Source organism: Protopterus annectens, chromosome 7.part0, assembly GCF_019279795.1.
Source record: "Protopterus annectens isolate FY-2018-M chromosome 7.part0, PAN1.0, whole genome shotgun sequence".
Classification (NCBI taxonomy): domain Eukaryota; kingdom Metazoa; phylum Chordata; order Ceratodontiformes; family Protopteridae; genus Protopterus; species Protopterus annectens.
This window is the reverse complement of record NC_056739.1, coordinates 1558886220-1558905401: the sequence shown is the minus strand read 5'-3', so window position 1 is coordinate 1558905401 and position 19182 is coordinate 1558886220. Positions and strand designations below refer to the sequence as shown.

Below are 19182 nucleotides of genomic sequence, written 5' to 3'. Positions count from 1 at the left end.
AATAGCGTTACATCTATTGCAATTTTGACATTTAAATGTGCCAGGTGTTTTAACAAACCTAACTAAAGGTCTTTCAAGTAACTTTTTCAAGTTGTTGCCTTTCCTAAAAGTAATTTCTGGTCTAGGCCCCAACTTGTTGTACAACAAGGGATCCGTTTTAAACAACTCCCAGTTCTTCCTGATAAGGTCCACTATCCTATAACTGTCAATATTAAATGTCAAAATTAACCTTGGGTATGTGTCCCTAGTCACAAGTTCACTATCAGGTGTCACATTATTAGGGGACATTAAGGGTTCAATAATGTGGTTGTCACCTTCGTCCATTTGGGGTATTACCTCAATGTTGTTAAGCAGGGGTTTAAAAACCCCTACATTTCTTTTCCTAGATACTTCCTTTATAAGTGAATCAATCAAAGCTAATGGGTACCCCCTCAATAAGAACATAGATTTTAGATGCTCACATTCATCCCCAAAATCTGCATCTAAGCTAACAATTCGGGCAGCTCTCACAAGTTGCCCTTTTACAACAGATCTCTTCTGGAAGTTAGGGTGGCAACTTGAATAATGCAATAATGAGTTAGAATATGTGGTCTTCCTATGTATAGTAGATACAAAGGCTCTCAGTTCAGTATTCTTTACTAACCAAACATCAAGGTAAGCAATTGCCGTACTACTAAAGGAGAATGTGAATTCTAAAAAATTTGTAGTGGAATTTAATGTTTGCACTACTTCCTCAGCGCGCAGTTCATCACCTTCCAATATTATAAAAATAGCGTCCAGGTATCTCGTATAAAAACGAATGTTATTCATTAATCCACTGTTTTTAAACACATATTCGCCCTCCCAAAATGCCATCACCATGTTAGCCACGCTTGCTCCACATGGGGAGCCCATGGCTATTCCTACTTTCTGCAAGTAGAAGTTATCTCCCAGTGTAAAAAAGTTGTTATAAAGAATTATTTCCAACAATTCAATAGTCAAGGAGATTTCCATAGATGGGGCATTTTTCTTCTTAAGTAGAGCTGCAACCCAATCAGTAGCTATAGAGTGGGGTATACAAGTGTATAGATCTTTGACATCAACCGTTAAAAAATTACAGTTGATGTCATAGTTTAAGGTGTTAATTTTCTCCAAAAATGACCAGGAGTCCTTGCAAATTTGAATTTCATCCACCAAATATTTTTTAAGGATACAGTCTACAACCTTCGCACAAGTGTACGTAGGTGACCCCCGACTATCCACAAGGGGGCGCATAGGTGGATTGGTTACATTTTTGTGGATTTTGGGTATACCAAAGATCTTGGGGTACCTAGGGTAAGGGATCAACATGTAGTGGTATTGTTGCTCATGTAATCTACCTTCAATATACATGTCCTCAATGCTACCTTTAATACTAGAGTAAGCTTTATTTGTTTCAGATCTTGAACTTAACTGATATGATGGATTACTAATCAAAGAGCTCATCCTATTGATATAATCAGTTTGGTCAAAAATCACAGCTCCCCCTCCTTTGTCCGGTTTACATACACGTAAAGTGTTAATACGGACAAAATCCATCAATTCACTCTCCTTACCCTGGTTAAGCACATTGTTGGGTTGTAGAACATAATGTCTTAAATCTAGTTCACACATGGTTTCAAAAAGGTGGATGAGCGGATGTAAGGGAGGGTTAAATGTACTAGGTACCCAAAAAGGGTTTTCGTTAGTATTGTTTCCTTCATACCCTCCCATCATCAAATTAAAATTTAATTTTTTAGAAAACAGTTTAATGTCAATCGTTGTGTTCACTAAATCCATCCTATTCTTAGGGACATATGTATATCCCTTAGCTAATAGTTCTATAAAATTGTCAGGCAGATTAACAGATGAAAAATTATAAATTTTGAAGTCACCCGTACCATTCAATATGATATCGGGCTCCTTCAACACAAGCACTTGGTCATCAGTATTACCCATATCTATCGTCGTAGTAGAGTCCAAGTCACAGTTGAGGCTCCCATCAACACTAGTTGTACTTACATCATGGTCAACCACCATCAGTTCAAAATTATTAAAGGTAGAGACACTCATGTCCATGTCAAGACTTGTTTCCTCACATCTATTAAATAAAGATGGAGGAGCAAGCAAGAGTTGTTCAGAACATAACTGCTCATTAGTAGGTAAGAAAACAGTCTCTGTCAATACAGTAAGTGGACTACCATTCAGTCTCGGAGTAAGAAATTCAACTTCACAATTCACGTTGTCCTTGGCCCCCTCATTTTGTTGTAATAAACTCTGTTTTTCTGTTTCGGTATAGCCCCTTGTTGGTAACCCTTGTAAAAAACCTGGTTGTAGTTGTTAGAATTTGCCTGCTGTCCATTAGACGCTTTTGCCCTGTTGGAGTTATTACGGTTCTGCAAACGTTCACTTCTTCTTAACACAGGAGCACCACTATTGGTAGCCTCATAATTAACCACCCCAGTATGGTTTTGTAGCCTAGCGTTGGATAAATTCACACCAGAGTCTTTCTGTCCCACTAGTAACTGATCCTCACTGTTAAGGTGTGGGTGGTGCCACGCTTGTGAAATAGGGGGCAAAGGATAGGCAGTTCCATTTTCATAAGCCAAGCAGTCTCTTTCCAGTTTCTTGATTTTATTTAACCTGAGTTTCCCCAAGTATTGATTAACACTGTTGAAACATCGTTCATATTCAAATTTATATCTTTCAAACTCAGTATTAATTTTAATAGACGAATCCAACACCACTATTTCATTGTTCAACTCACTCAACCACACAGTGTAATGTTTAATCATTATTTTCAGTAACTCAGCCCCATTCCGTTCAAAAAATTGGAGCAGCTCTTTATGAAAGTCTGAGTTATTAACTAACCCCGTAGGGTATTGATAGTAACGCAGTCCTTTAGGGATGACATTACAAGCTAAACATTCATTAAAATAATTAATTTCAAGTTGTAATTTTTTAGCTTTAACTAAGAGTTTATCAAATTGTTGAAGCTTAAAAACTATATCAGGTTGAGTGTTTACCTCTTGGTAACTGGCAAAGTTGTTAACATCCCTGTTGTTCGCGTTTAAGTCCTGCAGTTGAAACGAAAAATTTTCGGATAACCAACGGTTTAATCCAGACACAGTGTTCATATTTCCGGCATTTCTATTTATCCCTTCTGGCGGTTCTACCACTTCACGGGATGTCGTAGAAAAACCTCAGGACACACCACGAGAAGGTAAAATCCAATTTATTCAATAGACATAGAACAATAAAAAGTAAAAAAGATAAGCGCTTTCACGTGCTAAAAGATGCACGCTTCATCAGATCTCATTCAATGCCATAAAGTGCTTCACTTTTAAACTAACTAAAAACCAATAGCAGCCCAAAACCAATCAAGGTATAATTAATCATTGTAGCAGCTGTAATTAATCAGTTCCCCTTTCCTTCTCTTTGAACAAGTATTTTACCCCTGTATTCCACCCACTCGCCGTAACACAAAGGCATCAGGTTGCAACAAATGTCAGCATATTATAGCAAGTATAGAATATTTATAACATAGAAGATGTGTAACTTAAAAACACAACAATTGTTTTCTTTTTCTAGTTAATAATAATTGGAAAGCTGAATTCATACATCACGGCATGACTGTCAAAACTTATAATTTCATAAAAATGTAAGATAAAAACTCTGTACAATCGCTTAAAGCTGTATAAATACAACATAACATGAATCTCATACCTATATCAAATAACACATGCAACAAATAACTTAATATGTTTATAATAAACTACAGAGACCAGATATGCCTTGACAAAACCTGTTCATTCTTATATAAAGCTTCACTGACGAACTTCTCTTATCAACAATTCACGGAAGTCTGCACGGGTGCCTTAAAGCAACCCTAACTAAATCAACCGAGTCAGTAATTTTAAGAGCAATCTTCTGGTGTAGACCAAAACGCAGAATGGAAAACACTAATTCAGCTAACATCTAAAAAATATATATTGAATCACTTCACATTATTAGCGAGTCCTTGCTTAAAAAACGCATCCATATTATCACTATCGGAGCCTACAAGTCCGAGCAAAATAAATATACCTAGGAACATATAAAAGGTATAAAATCTCTAAGAAAATGAGCAAAATGTTCATTTTCAAACTTCATTTAAACTCAAACAAGTTAAAGAAATTAAAAAAGCTAAAGAATAATTAAAAAGTATCAAAATATCAAAATCAAATTCTAAACCAGGACTCACTCAAACAAAATTAATATATACAAATACTGAAGTGTAGCATAATATAGCCCTACTCAATGTCTCCAATAAAGGGCTAACATCTATCCTAGTTAACTCAATTCAGATCAATAATATATCTATGATGTTAAACCATATAGTTCAAATTGCATAAATTACCAGTTAATAGCATAAAAGTAGCCATATAAGGCACCTTATGAACAATAAAGTTCTATAAAGTGACAAAATAACAAAACAATCAATACAAACTAATCAACTCAGTTATTTATCTTATAATATTATAAATAAAAACAACTGAATATAAATTGTAAACACTCAAAGTAACACTATCTATCAGACAAGATAGGCTTCAACGATATATAGTTATTGATGCCTGGCTCAATATGGGCACCTGTTTTGAAGATCCACTCTAATTCTAGTTTAGCTAACTGATTAGAATTATCACCCAGCCTTCCACTTCTCTTTAAAGTTTGTAACACCCTGAACTTAAAAACATGTTCTGGATGTGCTCCTATATGTCTAGCTAAAGCATTGCACTCTTTATTTTTCCGTATATCATAACTATGATTATAAATACGTTCTCTCAGCTTTCGAGTTGTTAAACCTATATAAAATGCTGGACAATGTTGGCAGTTAGCCATATAGATCAAATTACTAGTATTACAATCATAGTATGCCCTAGGTTCAAATTCAAAAATCCCATTTATATGTGTAAAATCCTGGATGGTGGTTATCCATTTGCACATGTTGCAGTTTGTACAGGGAAAGGTACCTACTTTATTATATACCTTAAGTGTAGCTGCCTCATTGAAATTCTTAGAGAATATCACTTTAAGATTATCACAGGTACGGAAAACAAAGTGGGGTTTCATACCAACTAAAGTTTTGATCTCTTCTGTTGCTGTCAGGATGTTCCAGTGTTTAGACACTATCTTTCTAATCTGCTCACTATCATTAGTGTATTTCATCATGTAGGAGAGTCTATACTTATTGAATGTACCTTTCATCTGAACTGAGCCTCTGTTGGAAAAATATCTATGTGTCACATTGTCGGTATTATCTACATCTATCTGAGTGTTCAGTGATTGATGATATAAAGTTCTCTGTCTTATCTCATTAACCATGACATTATCATAGCCTCGGGCTAGAAATATCTTGGTCATATTGTCCGCTTCCTCTTCCAAAATGGTGGGATGCTGTATGATTCTTTGCAACCTAGTAAATTGGGCTTTCACTATACCAGGGTAGACATGCCTAGGATGCATGCTACTGGACTCAAGAATGCTGTTCCTCCAGCATTCTTTCCTGTAGAGTCCAGTTTGAATTTTACCTTCATTATCTTTGTATAGATGAACATCTAAGAAATTAATCTGTTCCTCAGACTGTTGTAAAGTAAACTTCAAAAAGTCTGTGGTAGAATGTAGATAATGAACAAAAAGGCTCAATTCATCAATAGTGCCTCTCCAAAATATCAGGATGTCGTCTACAAATCTTCTATATAGGCATATTTTATCCATCCAGTCATTATTGAACAAGCAATGTGTTTCCCAAAAGTGTAATACCAAATTCGCATCAATTGGCGAAGTGCCCATGGCCACACCCCATGTCTGTAGATAATACCTCTTATTAAAGGTAAACACATTGTTGCTAAGTATCGTGTCAAGTAGATGACCTACTAATATCTGCCTATCATTAGAGAAGCCACTCACACTCACCATGACTTCTCGTATAGCTTGCAACCCATATGCATTGGGAATGCAAGTGAATAAATTGCATACATCCAGGGTGACTAACAAAAAAGGATCTCTAAGGTTATCCTGTGTGTTGAACATCTGGATGTCATGTAACAAACTTTGTGTGTCTTTCAATACTGTAGCTACTCGGTCTACCATAGGTCTTAATAACTTTTCAATAAAAATTGAAATGTTATAGGTGGCCCATTTTCTCCCAGATACAATGGGACGCATTGGAATAGGTCTAATTCCCTTGTGGACCTTCGGTAAACCTTTCAAAGATGGTATCAACGGTTCATCTATATTTAAATATTCAAACATTTCAAAACTCAGTTGTCTGCCCATAAGTAAATCATACAGGTCTGAATGTATGTTTCCAATTATAATCCGTACTTGTTCAAGTGTGATTGCCTTGTAGCTATCATTCAACAAAGATTGTTCCATATTCATGATATATTCTTGTTTATCCATAACTACAACCCCCCCTCCTTTATCGGCTGTAGTAATGATTATGCTAGGATGTTGACTAAGCATTTTCAACGACTGATGTTCAGCCCTATTTAGATTGCAAAATTTGTTCTTAACACATTTAGAAGCATAAAACATGTAGAAATCACTCTCACACGATTTCACAAAACATTCCACCATATGTGGAAGAGGAGGACAAAACACACTTTTACGTTTAAAGTCAATAGTCATATTGTTCTTATCATGTTGATCTACAAAGTCAGTACTGCCAAAATATAATTTAAGCGCTATTTTCCTTGCAAACATTCGTAGATCTACCAAAGTTTCTGTAGTTCTACTGGATTGTGACGGTATGTAACTCAGTCCACGATTCAGTAAGGCACAGTCAGATGGTGTAAGACATACACTGGAACAATTAAACACCAAATCAGTCAGAACATGTACTTTTTCTGTTGACCGTACCTGTCTGACGAACTTTTCCTTTTCCTGGGTCCTCTGCTTGTTGACCTTCCTCTTGAACGTTGTCCCGTTCGGATTGGAAAAGGAACCTCTACCGATTTATTAAACACAACATTTGTTCTCCTTACTGTCCCTGTTCTGTTGGAATCATCTTCTGTCAATAGTGCTAGCTGGTTGGGTGGTGGAGTATTGCAGTCGTCTCCTTCTGCTGCTGTGGATAGACCGGAAGGGCCAGCTCGAAGCAAGCTGGGTGTATTCAAAACTGAAGGCGCCAAAGCTGCATTAATTTGACTTCCCGCTTCTATTTGTTGAGAAGTTCCTCTACGCTGAAATCTGTTGTTGTTAGATTGTGTCCTCTCTTGAGCCCTAGGCCAAACGAAGATATTACCAGAGCGGAAATCATCCGCATCCCTGTTCAGTTTCCGCTGCTTTATAGTTTTAAGCTTTTCACTATAACTATTGATTTGGGTGAGAACCAAGTTCAATTTCCTTGTGCACAAGTCAGATTTATAGTGTTCAATTATGTTAATGTACAGTTCATTGGTTCTTTGTTCTAAATCTGTCATAATAGGTTCAAAATAATCAATAAGCAAGTTGATATATTTAAAGCTTACTTCAAGATTCAGATCTTGCCACTTCTTAAGCAGATCAGATGCGTTTGACCATAGGTCGGCATGCATAGTACCCGCATTCCTCTCGGAATGATTTTGAAATGCGAGCATGCTTGCAGGTGTTTTTTCTGCCATGAAAGTCTCTGCAGCTTATATAGATTATTCTCAAGTTCTTTTATGGCATCATTAAACTCAGTTAAATCAAAATTGCTATTGTTGTTCATAGCCGGTACACTCACCATGTCCTGAAAATCCATGTTTAACAAAGGATTATTGTTTGTTGGTAAAAAAGCAGCAATTTTTGGTAGTTCCGTTGTTCTCATCGGATTATAGCCAAGTTCAATATCATTCTTCTCCATTGCGTGAGAGCGGAAACACAAAACCAAATGAAGAAAAAAATATGAAATGTCTCCGTTCTCCAAAGTGTCCTCTGGCAAATGTAAACCTCTTGTAGATATCGTAGAAAAACCTCAGGACACACCACGAGAAGGTAAAATCCAATTTATTCAATAGACATAGAACAATAAAAAGTAAAAAAGATAAGTACGGGATGTAGTACCATTAGTTACACTCGCTGGTAAACGGGCACACTCGTTGGCCACAGCATCAACATCAACATCAGCATCAACGAAAAAGCACACCAAGCCACAAATTGTAGTAAGCACCAAAAGAAAAAAGTCCACTTTTACTAAAAGTAAACTAAAAATAAAATTAAAATGGCAGATAAGATTGCATTCTTACTCTTTCCCAGGACTTAATGATTTGTGTTCGATTAATTGTGTTTTAAAACTTAGAAATTTGAGACGTTGAATTGGTTTAACTATATAACACCAGATAAAATCATGTGAACATCTTAAAGTTAGTCTTTTCAATAATCTTTTATATACTATATTAGCTTTATAAAAGAGGGTTTGTTATTTATTTTATGGTATCATTGTATATCATCAACTGTAATTTTTTAACGGTTGATGTCAAAGATCTATACACCTGTATACCCCACTCTATAGCTACTGATTGGGTTGCAGCTCTACTTAAGAAGAAAAATGCCCCATCTATGGAAATCTCCTTGACTATTGAATTGTTGGAAATAATTCTTTATAACAACTTTTTTACACTGGGAGATAATTTCTACTTGCAGAAAGTAGGAATAGCCATGGGCTCCCCATGTGGAGCAAGCGTGGCTAACATGGTGATGGCATTTTGGGAGGGCGAATATGTGTTTAAAAATAGTGGATTAATGAACAACATTCGTTTTTATACGAGATACCTGGACGATATTTTTATAATATTGGAAGGTGATGAACTGCGTGCTGAGGAAGTAGTGCAAACATTAAATTCCACTACAAATTTTTTAGAATTCACATTCTCCTTTAGTAGTACGGCAATTGCTTACCTTGATGTTTGGTTAGTAAAGAATACTGAACTGAGAGCCTTTGTATCTACTATACACAGGAAGACCACACATTCTAACTCACTACTGCACTATTCAAGTTGCCACCCTAACTTCCAGAAGAGATCTGTTGTATAAGGGCAACTTGTGAGAGCTGCCCGAATTGTTAGCTTAGATGCAGATTTTGGGGATGAATGTGAGCATCTAAAATCTATGTTCTTATTGAGGGGGTACCCATCAGCTTTGATCGATTCACTTATAAAGGAAGTATCTAGGAAAAGAAATTTAGGGGTTTTTAAACCCCTACTTAACAACATTGAGGTAATACCTCAAATGGACGAAGGTGACAACCACATTATTGAACCCTTAATGTCCCCTAATAATGTGACACCTGATAGTGAACTTGTGACTAGGGACACTTACCCTAGGTTAATTTTGACATTTAATATTGACAGTTATAGGATAGTGGACCTTATCAGGAAGAACTGGGAGTTGTTTAAAACGGATCCCTTGTTGTACAGCAAGTTAGGGCCTAGACCAGAAATTACTTTTAGGAAAGGCAACAACTTGAAAAAGTTACTTGAAAGACCTTTAGTTAGGTTTGTTAAAACACCTGGCACATTTAAATGTCAAAATTGCAACAGATGCAACGCTATTTTGGAGACAAACAAATTCACTATAGCTGAAAGAACTTACTACTTGAAACACAGAACTAATTGCAATTCACGTATGGTGGTGTATTTGGCTATGTGTCAACAATGTCCTGCATTCTACGTAGGGAAGACCGAACGTAGATTGCAGGACAGAGTATATGAACATCTGTACGCCATAAAGAAAGGGAAACTTGAGAATGCCCTGGCAAAGCATGTGTCACTTTATAAAGAACATAACTTTAGATTTTTAGTAATTGATCAAATTGTAAACACAGGGCAAAGGGTTCCCTGTAACTTAATGTTAGAAGAAAAGGAATTAAAATGGCAGATAAGATTGCATTCTTACTCTTTCCCAGGACTTAATGATTTGTGTTCGATTAATTGTGTTTTAAAACTTAGAAATTTGAGACGTTGAATTGGTTTAACTATATAACACCAGATAAAATCATGTGAACACCTTAAAGTTAGTCTTTTTAATAATCTTTTATATACTATATTAGCTTTACAAAAGAGGGTTTGTTATTTATTTTATGGTATGTGATAAGTCAATCCTTGATTATTTTTAACTGTAAAATTATTATTTTTAGTTTTATGTTTATTTTATGTGTATTACTATGATGCACTGATTTCTTTGTTATTGGTTAATTACTTAGAGACTAATTTGTTCTTAATTAGTATTAGTTGTTACTCTAGAAGGTATTTAAAGAGTGTTAAAATTGTTTTACATCATTCTGAGGAAGTCTACTAACTTTAGTAGACGAAAAGCGCTTCATGTATTAAAGTGTTCTCGCTAACGTGTATCTAACAGTGGACTTTTTTCTTTTGGTGCTTACTACAATTTGTGGCTTGGTGTGCTTTTTCGTTTTTTTATTAGTAACTTGTGATGACTGCCCTTGGCCAGATGAAATCGAATGGGGGAGTACTGCTGTCTGGACCAAAAGGTAGTCACCAGCAAGAATTTATACGAGTCCTACACAATCTTGAGCAGGGCTTCTGGTAGTATAGGAAAAGGGGGATATACATACAGCAACATTCCCTTCCTAGAAAATGACATGACGTCCACTTTTCAAGCCAGAGGACTTAGCACTCTAGAAGAAAACTAGGGAAGTTGTCTATTCAGAAGAGAGGCGAGTACCACATCAATGGGCAATGTCTAAAAATACCACCCTGTGAAGCATCTATTCATAAGGATTTGTTCTAGACCTGCTCAAAGAGTTTGACACCAGATTATATTCTGAAACAATGTAAACTGCCGCAAAAAAACAAGTGATGGTGGACTGCAAAATTCCAAGCCAGAAGGGCCAGCCTGCAAAGAAGGTAAGATTTTGTGTCCCCTTGCTTGCTGATGTACCACAAGACATCCTCCTTCTCAGACCCCAGTGCAAGAGGACAAGAATAGAAGAGGAATAAGCCAATGACCAGAGTCTTAATACCTCATCAGAGGAATCAGAGTCCCTAGGGCATTTGGAAAGGTGGAAGATCAAGAAGCAGAACCAGGAACAGACAATCTGGGGGGAGGGCTTAAGAACCATGAATAAAATTCTGTCATCCTTTGTGTGGGTATTAGCCACAGAGGCCATGTGACATCAGCTTTAATAAATCTAGGAGGTTCAACATCCTGCCTACATTCAATAAGGGTACCAGGCACCTCTTCCCTTAGAAGTATGTGGGGAATCCACCTAGGCCCCTCCAAAATAATCAACCGTGATTTACTCTTCGCATCTACACCAGACTCTGGCACAGCCTCAGCAGATGTGCAGGCAGTTCCATATTGGCCTCTAACTAGGTTGAGCCAGAGGGATCTGGAAGCGGCATCGAATGCTCCTTGGGTTCTTCATCTGACCTAGTGGAGATATCCGGTTGAGGGGTACAGCAGCAGGAACAGTTTGTGCCTTTTTGGCTTTCATTTTAGGCAGCAGTTTAACATTGAGGAAGACAGATTTGACCATGGTACCACTAAGCCAAAAGCTTCAGTCTCTGGTTCTCCAAGTAAATGGAAAGAGATGATAGACAACTGCTGAATGTCTTAGTGACAAATGCCTTGTCAAATCTCACACTGTGTATGGTCATGGGTAGCATCTAAACAAAAATGGCACTGTTTGTGTCTATTTTTATGGGGAACCTGCCTCCCATAATCACATTTTCCCTTCCTGAATCTCATGTAAACCTAAGGTAATAGGTAGAAAAAAGAAAGGAAGAGACTCCAGTCGGGGGCACCTATCTGTAGTAGGCTTGGTAGTGAAACCAACTTGGTGAATGGCTTGCAGACCAAATTCAAATGTAAAGTTCAGACCAGCGGCAAAGAAGTTCTGAGAATTAGATGTCCGTACATTACACATGTACCTTACGCCTTGCAAGTAGGACACATACCTGATGTACAGCACGCAGAAGATGTAAAGGCTTTGGTATGCTGGCCGGATGTTCCGCTATCATCAGCAGGATATCCCAGAGTAAAGAATACCACAACAGCGAAAAGAAAGGACATCAATTATTCAGAACTAATAAATTCAACAGTGAGTGAGATGTAAAGTGTAAAATAAAGACAGTGTGTATGCAAACAAGATAAAATAAATGCAGAAATGTGGCCATACGAAAAGGTAATGAATGCAGATATTTCAGAAACATGTTCGTTATGTTTTTAAAAGAGCATTCACCAACAGTAAGCAGCTCTGTGCCAGCTTCATTAACATGTTGCTCAAAATTATTTCAAAATATTTTAAATTAATCTTAAGCATTACATTACAATAAATAACGTTCCCGAAGAAATTTTTTTATTAGACATATCACAGTAGTAAATCACAGACTTCAAGCAAGTGAAGAGAATACTACTTGATTTCTCACCATAATTGTTCCTCCTGTCTGAGTTCTTAGTGGTTTCAGCACTTTCCTCTGAACAAGAAAGTTAGGAAGAATCAGCACCGGTGGAATTTCAGTAATGTGTGCCACTACAAAGGACCACTAAAACAGAAAAACATCAGGAATGTTTTACTACTTACATAACATCTCTAACTCTCTTTTTCACATTCCAATTGACATACAGATAAGTCACTAGTCTTGAATCATGCCCTGTCTTTTGCCTGGTCTTATCTTGTTCAATAGTTTACTGCTCACAGTGGGGTCACATACCTCTCCTTTTCTGATGTGGCATTAATGCACAGCTTGTAAGGTAGGCAGAAATACATGTCATCATTCTTGACATCCAGAATTCAAGACTTCCTCTCTAGAAACATATTTTATCAATTTCCACACCAATGATTCATCAAATGGTTTATATAAAAAGAATTTCCCACACCCTACTAAATGGGTTGAACAATATGTTATTTGATCCACAGACATGAGACATCACATGCAGCACACCGCTGTGAAGTTTTAATGTGAAAAGAGTAACTGCATAAAGTAGTGTAGTGTATGCAGCGCAGGGACTACATTCTGAAATTAGGAAAAAAAATAAACTTCTTAAGCACTCCCCTAACATGAGACCCAATCTTAACTGTGCTTGGGGGTGCTTAGCAAAACCTTGACAAGGACACCCAAGAGCTGTTAAGGTTGACTATCATGGAGGGAATAAAAGTGGACAGTGCTAGCTGGCAAAAAACAGTAACAGAAAGTAAAACAGCATTTAAAAGCTGTTAGAACTTCACGTTGCCACACTTACAAATGGAAGGTGTGGCAGAACAAAGTGTCTTAACAGCTTTTAAAAGTGGTTTTATCTTCTGCAAGAGGAGTACTTCATTTCTGCCTGCTGTATCTCTCTACTGTCCCTGATTATGCAGAAAGTCTCTGATTTTGCCTCATATTTTTATTTTGCTCCTCATAAAATTTCACTAAGGATTACAGTCAGTCGATAATGCCAGACATTAGAGTTTCATACTTACCATTTTTTCAGAAAACATGTTGATGCAAAACCTTTTGCTCTATTAACTTCTTGAGTAAATTTTTAAAAATTGTCCCCAATTCTGATCCCATGTCTTCAATTATTTTTGGTTTGTCTAGAATTCTTTAAGCAAAGAAGTTATGAGATTTGTTTCTATCTGTTTGACAGCACTCACTAAGTACTTTACCGGCTTTCAAGTTCTACTAAGAAAGGTCTTTCTTCTTGAAAGCAGCACCTTGTCACAGGATGATGCTTGGTAAAAAAAGAGTCTGTGAGAAAATCTTTTTGACTAAATTTGCCTTGTGCATGCACATTTGTTTAAATACTTTTCTGAGGATATCATGGACATTGGAAAAAACATTATAAAAGCCAAGCCTCGATATAATCACTAGCAGTCAAAAACATTAAAATGAGTCAAACCTGACAATGATCTGTGCAAACACCAGAAATATCAGGAAAAATATATCTTAAGCTGGGTATTATTTTCTGGAAATCTCCTGAAGGAAGCATAATTGGAAGCATTAAACCAATAAATAATTTCTCTGAGACAAAAAGAGTTAAATGATACTTACAAGCATCTCCTCCTGGTGTGCTACATATTAGCTTCACATCAGCTACATTCATGGAGGGGAGCTTACAAACTCTGGAAGTTAGTCCAAAAGGTTACATGTCTGACTGGCAAAATCCAAAATTAAAGAATACTGCTTTAATAATGACCCCTGTCGTGAACTTCTATTGAAACTGTACCAGAAATAAAATACTTCAGTGTCTGAATTTGTAACGGTACAACCTTTAAGTATCAATGTAAGAAGGTCTCTCATAAAACTAACTGTATACCGTAAAGAACAAACACAAAGAAAATTCTTTAAAGACCAAAAACAAATTTCAGTTTCAAAAAACTCTATAATTAGAAGTTATGTACTCACCATAACGTTCCATCTGAGTAGGTGTATTCATTTGTCTGCAACCTGTGGGTTATGGATCCGATATCGGATCCGAACCGGCATGGTTTTCCAGCTATGGATCCAAGCTCTCAGCTCCTCCCCTCACCCATAATGCCCTGCTCTACCCTCATGACCTCAGATCGAGTTTGCCAAAGCAACAATACCCTAAAAAGGGTAACAAGGAATATGCAGGAAACTGAAAGGCCAGGGGGATAGGAGGGCGGGATGGTTGCAGACAAATGAATACACCTACTCAGATGGAACGTTATGGTGAGTACATAACTTCTAAATCTGAAGTAGGATATTCATTTGTCTGCAACCTGTGGGACAGAGTCCCCAGCTACCTGAATCTTGGGCGGCCATCATGGAAGGATATTCCGAGCACCGGAGCCAAAGGATGCTCTACCCCTAGATGCAAGATCCAACTTATAGTGGGAAATAAACGTATGAGATGAAGCCCACGTGGCTGCTGCACAAATATCATCTAGAGGAATCCTAGCCTTGAAGGCTGCCGAGGTAGATACAGACCGGGTTGAATGGGCATGAACACCCTCCGGTGCGGGCCTTCCTGAAGCTTGATAAGCCAATAAAATGCACTGTGAAATCCAGCGGGACAGAGAAACTTTAGAGATTGGCTTGCCCAAATTGAATTTTGCAAAGGAAATAAACAGCTGGTCGGATTGCCTATGACCAGCTGTCCTGTTCAGATAAAATCTAAGTTGCCTGTGAACATCTAGTGAATGTAGCTTATATTCACCTTTGTTTTCATATTTAGCGAAGAAAACAGGGAGGTTAATGGATTGATTGATGTTTGCTTCAGAAGCGATTTTAGGAAGAAAGGACGGGTTGGTCCTGAGGGAGACACGGTCCGGATGAAATACCAAGTAAGGAGGTTTAGCTGATAAAGCTTGAAGTTCAGAAACTCTCTTGGCTGATGTAATGGCTACCAAAAGGCTGTCTTGTAGGACAAGAATTTGAGATCCACCGTAGCCGCTGGCTCGAAGGAGGAGCGGTCAAGGCCTGTAGGACCAAAGAAAGGTCCCAAGGAGGAACTGCTTGTTTTATAGGGGCCTGAGAAGAAAAGTACCTTTAAGAAATATTTTACACAATTTGGCTGACATAAGAGGATTAGAGTCATGGCCAATGTGATAGTGAGAAATTGCCGCCAGTTGAACTTTGACTGTGGAACTGCTGGCACCATCGTTAAAGAGAGTGGTTAGAAAGTCAAGCACTAAAGGGAGAGGAACCGTGAAGGGATTCAGGCCTTGCCGCTCCGCCCACAGAGAAACGTTTCCATTTGCTTCGTAAACCTTTCTAGTGGATGGTTTATGAGCCGCCACCAAAATAGCCTTTACAGGTGAAGAAATACCGAGTCCTTATCAAGAGTGGAACTGGAGCAGCCAAACGGTCAGCTTCAGGCTGTCCAGGTACGGAGTAGGAATGCAGGATGGATGGGACATCAGATCCGGCATGGGATCTAGAATCCAAGGAGGATTCACCGAGTGTGCCCTTAGGAAGGGCTACCAGATCTGTCGAGGTCAGAATGGTGCAATCAGACTCATTCTGCAACCCACCGAGAGGCTTTCTGAAGAACTTGCAGCATCAGAGGCAAGGGTGGATAGGCATACAGAAGACCGGGTGGCCAAGCATGCACCAGAGCGTCTCTTGGGGTACCTCCGGGAGGAGGTATTAGAGCGAAAAACTGTCGCACTTGGTGTTTGAGGGAGAAGCAAAAAGATCGCATGAAGGGGTTCCCCACCGTGCGAATATGCGTTCCGCTACTTGACAATTGAGAGACCACTCGTAAGGGGTCAGAATGGTGCGACTGAGCTTGTCCGCTAGGATGTTGGACCGACCGGAATGTGCGTTGCTATTAGAAAGCGATTGGTGGAGATTGCCCATTCCCAAACTCTCATGGCCTCTCGACAAAGAGGGTAAGACCTTGTTCCCCCTTGCTTGTTGATGTACCAGACAACAGACATGTTGTCCGATTGAATCGCAATTGTTCCCAAGGGAAGAAAGTCCTGAAGTGCTAGCAACGCTAAGAGCACTGCTCTCATCTCTAGAACATTGATATGCAGTAAGGTCTCTGAATCGTTCCACGTGCCTTGGACTGTCCGGCCAAAGTGCCCCCACCCGAGGCGGGAGGCGTCCGTGGTCACCGTGGCGAGAGGGGAGAAGCACAAAATGGGCGGCCTTTGTGGAGATCCGGGAGTGGAGCCACCACAAGAGGGACCGCTTGCAAGCCTTGCTGATCGCTATGGGATGATGCATGGGGAGAGCAAGGTATGACCACTGTACTAAGAGCGTCCACTGTAGAATGCATATTGAGCCTGGCAAGAGGAAGAAGTGCTATAGTCGAAGCCATGGACCCTAGGGCCCTCAGGACCAACTCCGCTGGAACAGAACTTGACTGGAGAATGGCCCGCACCTGGAGCTGCAGATTTAGAACTCTGTCCGCAGTGAGGAAGGCTCGTAAACTCCTTGTGTCTAGCCTGGCCCCTATAAAATCTAAGAGCTGTGTGGGCCAGGTTGGACTTTTTGTATTTATTGTGATGCCCAGAAAGGAGCAAGATGGAGAAAGGAGTCTCGCCAAGAGAAGTAGATGCCTTGTTGGGGCGGTAAGAAGCCAGTCGTCCAGGTAGGGAAAGACCTGCACCCCTGAAGCCTCAGGTGGGCCGCTACCACTGCTAGTACTTTGGTGAACACCCTGGGGCTGTGGTGAGACCAAAGGGAAGGACCCGGAACTGGTAGTGACTGGCTCCCAGCCGGAAGCGGAGAAACCTCCTGGAGCGCCTGTCCATCAAGATGTGGTAGTGCGTCCTTGAGATCTATCGAGCACATCCAGTGATTTTCTCCCAGAAGGGGAGAATAGATTGCAGAGTGACCATTCGAATTTTTCTTTGGGGACTGCCAGATTCAAGAGAGAGAGGTCTAGGATTGGTCTTAGTTCCCCGTCTTTTTGGCACTAAAAGAATCTGGAGTAGAACCCTGATCCGATCTGGTCTGGGGACGGGCTGGATGGCTCCTTTCTTTAGCAGATGGCCAATTTCTGCCAAAGCGGCCTCCGTTGACCGGGTGGGGCGTCTGGGAGGACTTCAACTTTGGAAGGTGAAGGAAAGGAATGCGATATCCCTGGATATGATTTGGAGAACCCAGCAGTCCGATGTTATGGACTCCCATGCCGCTAGGTGCCCGAACGTCCCCGACTGCCTCCAGAGTAGAGCAGTCGGGCAACCCTCAGGGTTGCTGCGCGGCCGTTCAGAGAAAGGTTCCCTGGACCCGAAGTTTCTGGGAGCCCCTCTGCCTCTAGGGCGGCGTCCTCCCTGTCCTCCTCTGCCACGGAAGGACTGGTTGTCCGAGCAGGCTGGGACTGCTGCGACTTCGGAACCACATCTTCTTCTGACCCTTTTGGTTCCTAGAATAGGGCCTCTGGGGTGCAGAGAAGCGGATTCCGACGGCAGACAGCGTCTTCCGTCCTTTCGCTCTGGGTCAGCGTCGCGAACGGTCTTGCCAAACAGAGCAGAACCATCAAAGGCGTTCAACGGCGCCTTGAAGGGCTCAGAAAAATCGCAGTGACGGAGCCAGGCCTGACGCCTAGTGACCAGTCCTGTCCCGCAGCTCTAGCGGCGCCCTCCGTTGCATGGGAGAGTAGCCGATAGAAGTATTTGTAACTGACCTAAGAGTGGCCATACGGGTGGAGTGCAGAACTCTGTCCTCCTCCGAAATGGACTCAGGGGGGGATGCAGCGTATTCCTTAATAAGATCTCGCTGCATCCGAATAACATGTGCCAAATAGTTCAGCGCCCTTACCGAGAAGGTCGCCGAACTGAACATCCGCTTCCCCAAGCGGTCCATCATCCGAGACTCCTTGCTCGGTGGGTGGACTGAGGGACTCTCCTGAGCCAGTTCCCTCTTTGTGGCCGCCGTCAACATGGCATCTACCGGAGGCCCCTTACTCCAATGGGTCCGGTCGGATGGCGGGCTAAGGATCCTATCCGGTCTTTTGGGAATTGGCTCCACGGTGTCCGGTTCCTTCCACGCCCTGGTGGTAATAAGGTCCACCAGGGGGTCGGCAGGGGGGGACACCCAAGAGGTAGACGGGCCCGTTTGAATGCCTCCAAGAACACGGACTCGTCCGAGGAAGACTTGGGGGCAGACCACCCCCCCCTTATACGGAGCATTTCCATGATGTCTCCAAAGGAGACATCCTCGGGGGGTGACCGTGGGGAGCCTTCCCTTCCTCCAAGTCCGTGTCTTCTGTGAGAGACTCGGGAGTCAATGTGCCTCCTTTTGCGTATGCTTGCGAGGGACCTCCTCTGGGGGCTGTCAGAGGAGTCCTCGCAAGCAGCAATTTGCTCCATAGGAGCAACTTGGGGCACAAACGGGCTGTCCCAGGGGCCGGATGGTGGAAGCCTGGCCCAGTGCAGAGGGAGCGGGACGGAGCGAAACAAGTGCCGGGGTCCGGAGACCCTCAACAGAGCCCTCTCCACTACATCAAAAGCCGAAGGAGCCGACCTCGACCAAAGGATCCGACAATCGGCTCCCCTCGGATCCGAAGAGTGGATCGGAGCCGGCGCCGGCACTCGGATCCGGAAGGACAGTGCGCTCCGACACAGACGGCGCCGAAGGAGCACTGATCCCCGGATCCGGCTCGGATCCAGGCTCCGAGATCGGGTCCGACGCACTCGAGGGCAGGGTCGGATCCGGTACCAAGTACTATCGGCGCCGACCCACCCCTCGAAGCTGCTCGGCTCCAGCTGCTCCGAACCCGGATAGCGGGTCGGAGAAGGAGCAATAGGCTTAAAAGGGT

At 40.9% G+C, this 19182-nt stretch overlaps 1 protein-coding gene across 5 annotated transcripts in view; it reads right to left on the bottom strand.

Annotated features, from left to right (window-relative positions):
• Positions 1–19182, bottom strand: part of HDAC11 (histone deacetylase 11) — a 770405-nt gene that overhangs the window by 346489 nt on the left and 404734 nt on the right. For 4 of the 5 annotated variants that reach the window (XM_044078103.1, XM_044078104.1, XM_044078105.1 and 1 more), the window contains one exon: positions 12393–12509. The exons of the other annotated variant lie outside the window; for it this stretch is intronic. In XM_044078103.1, the coding sequence (XP_043934038.1) occupies positions 12393–12509 (117 nt within the window). The remainder of the gene's footprint in view (positions 1–12392; positions 12510–19182) is intronic. 5 annotated transcript variants of the gene reach the window in all.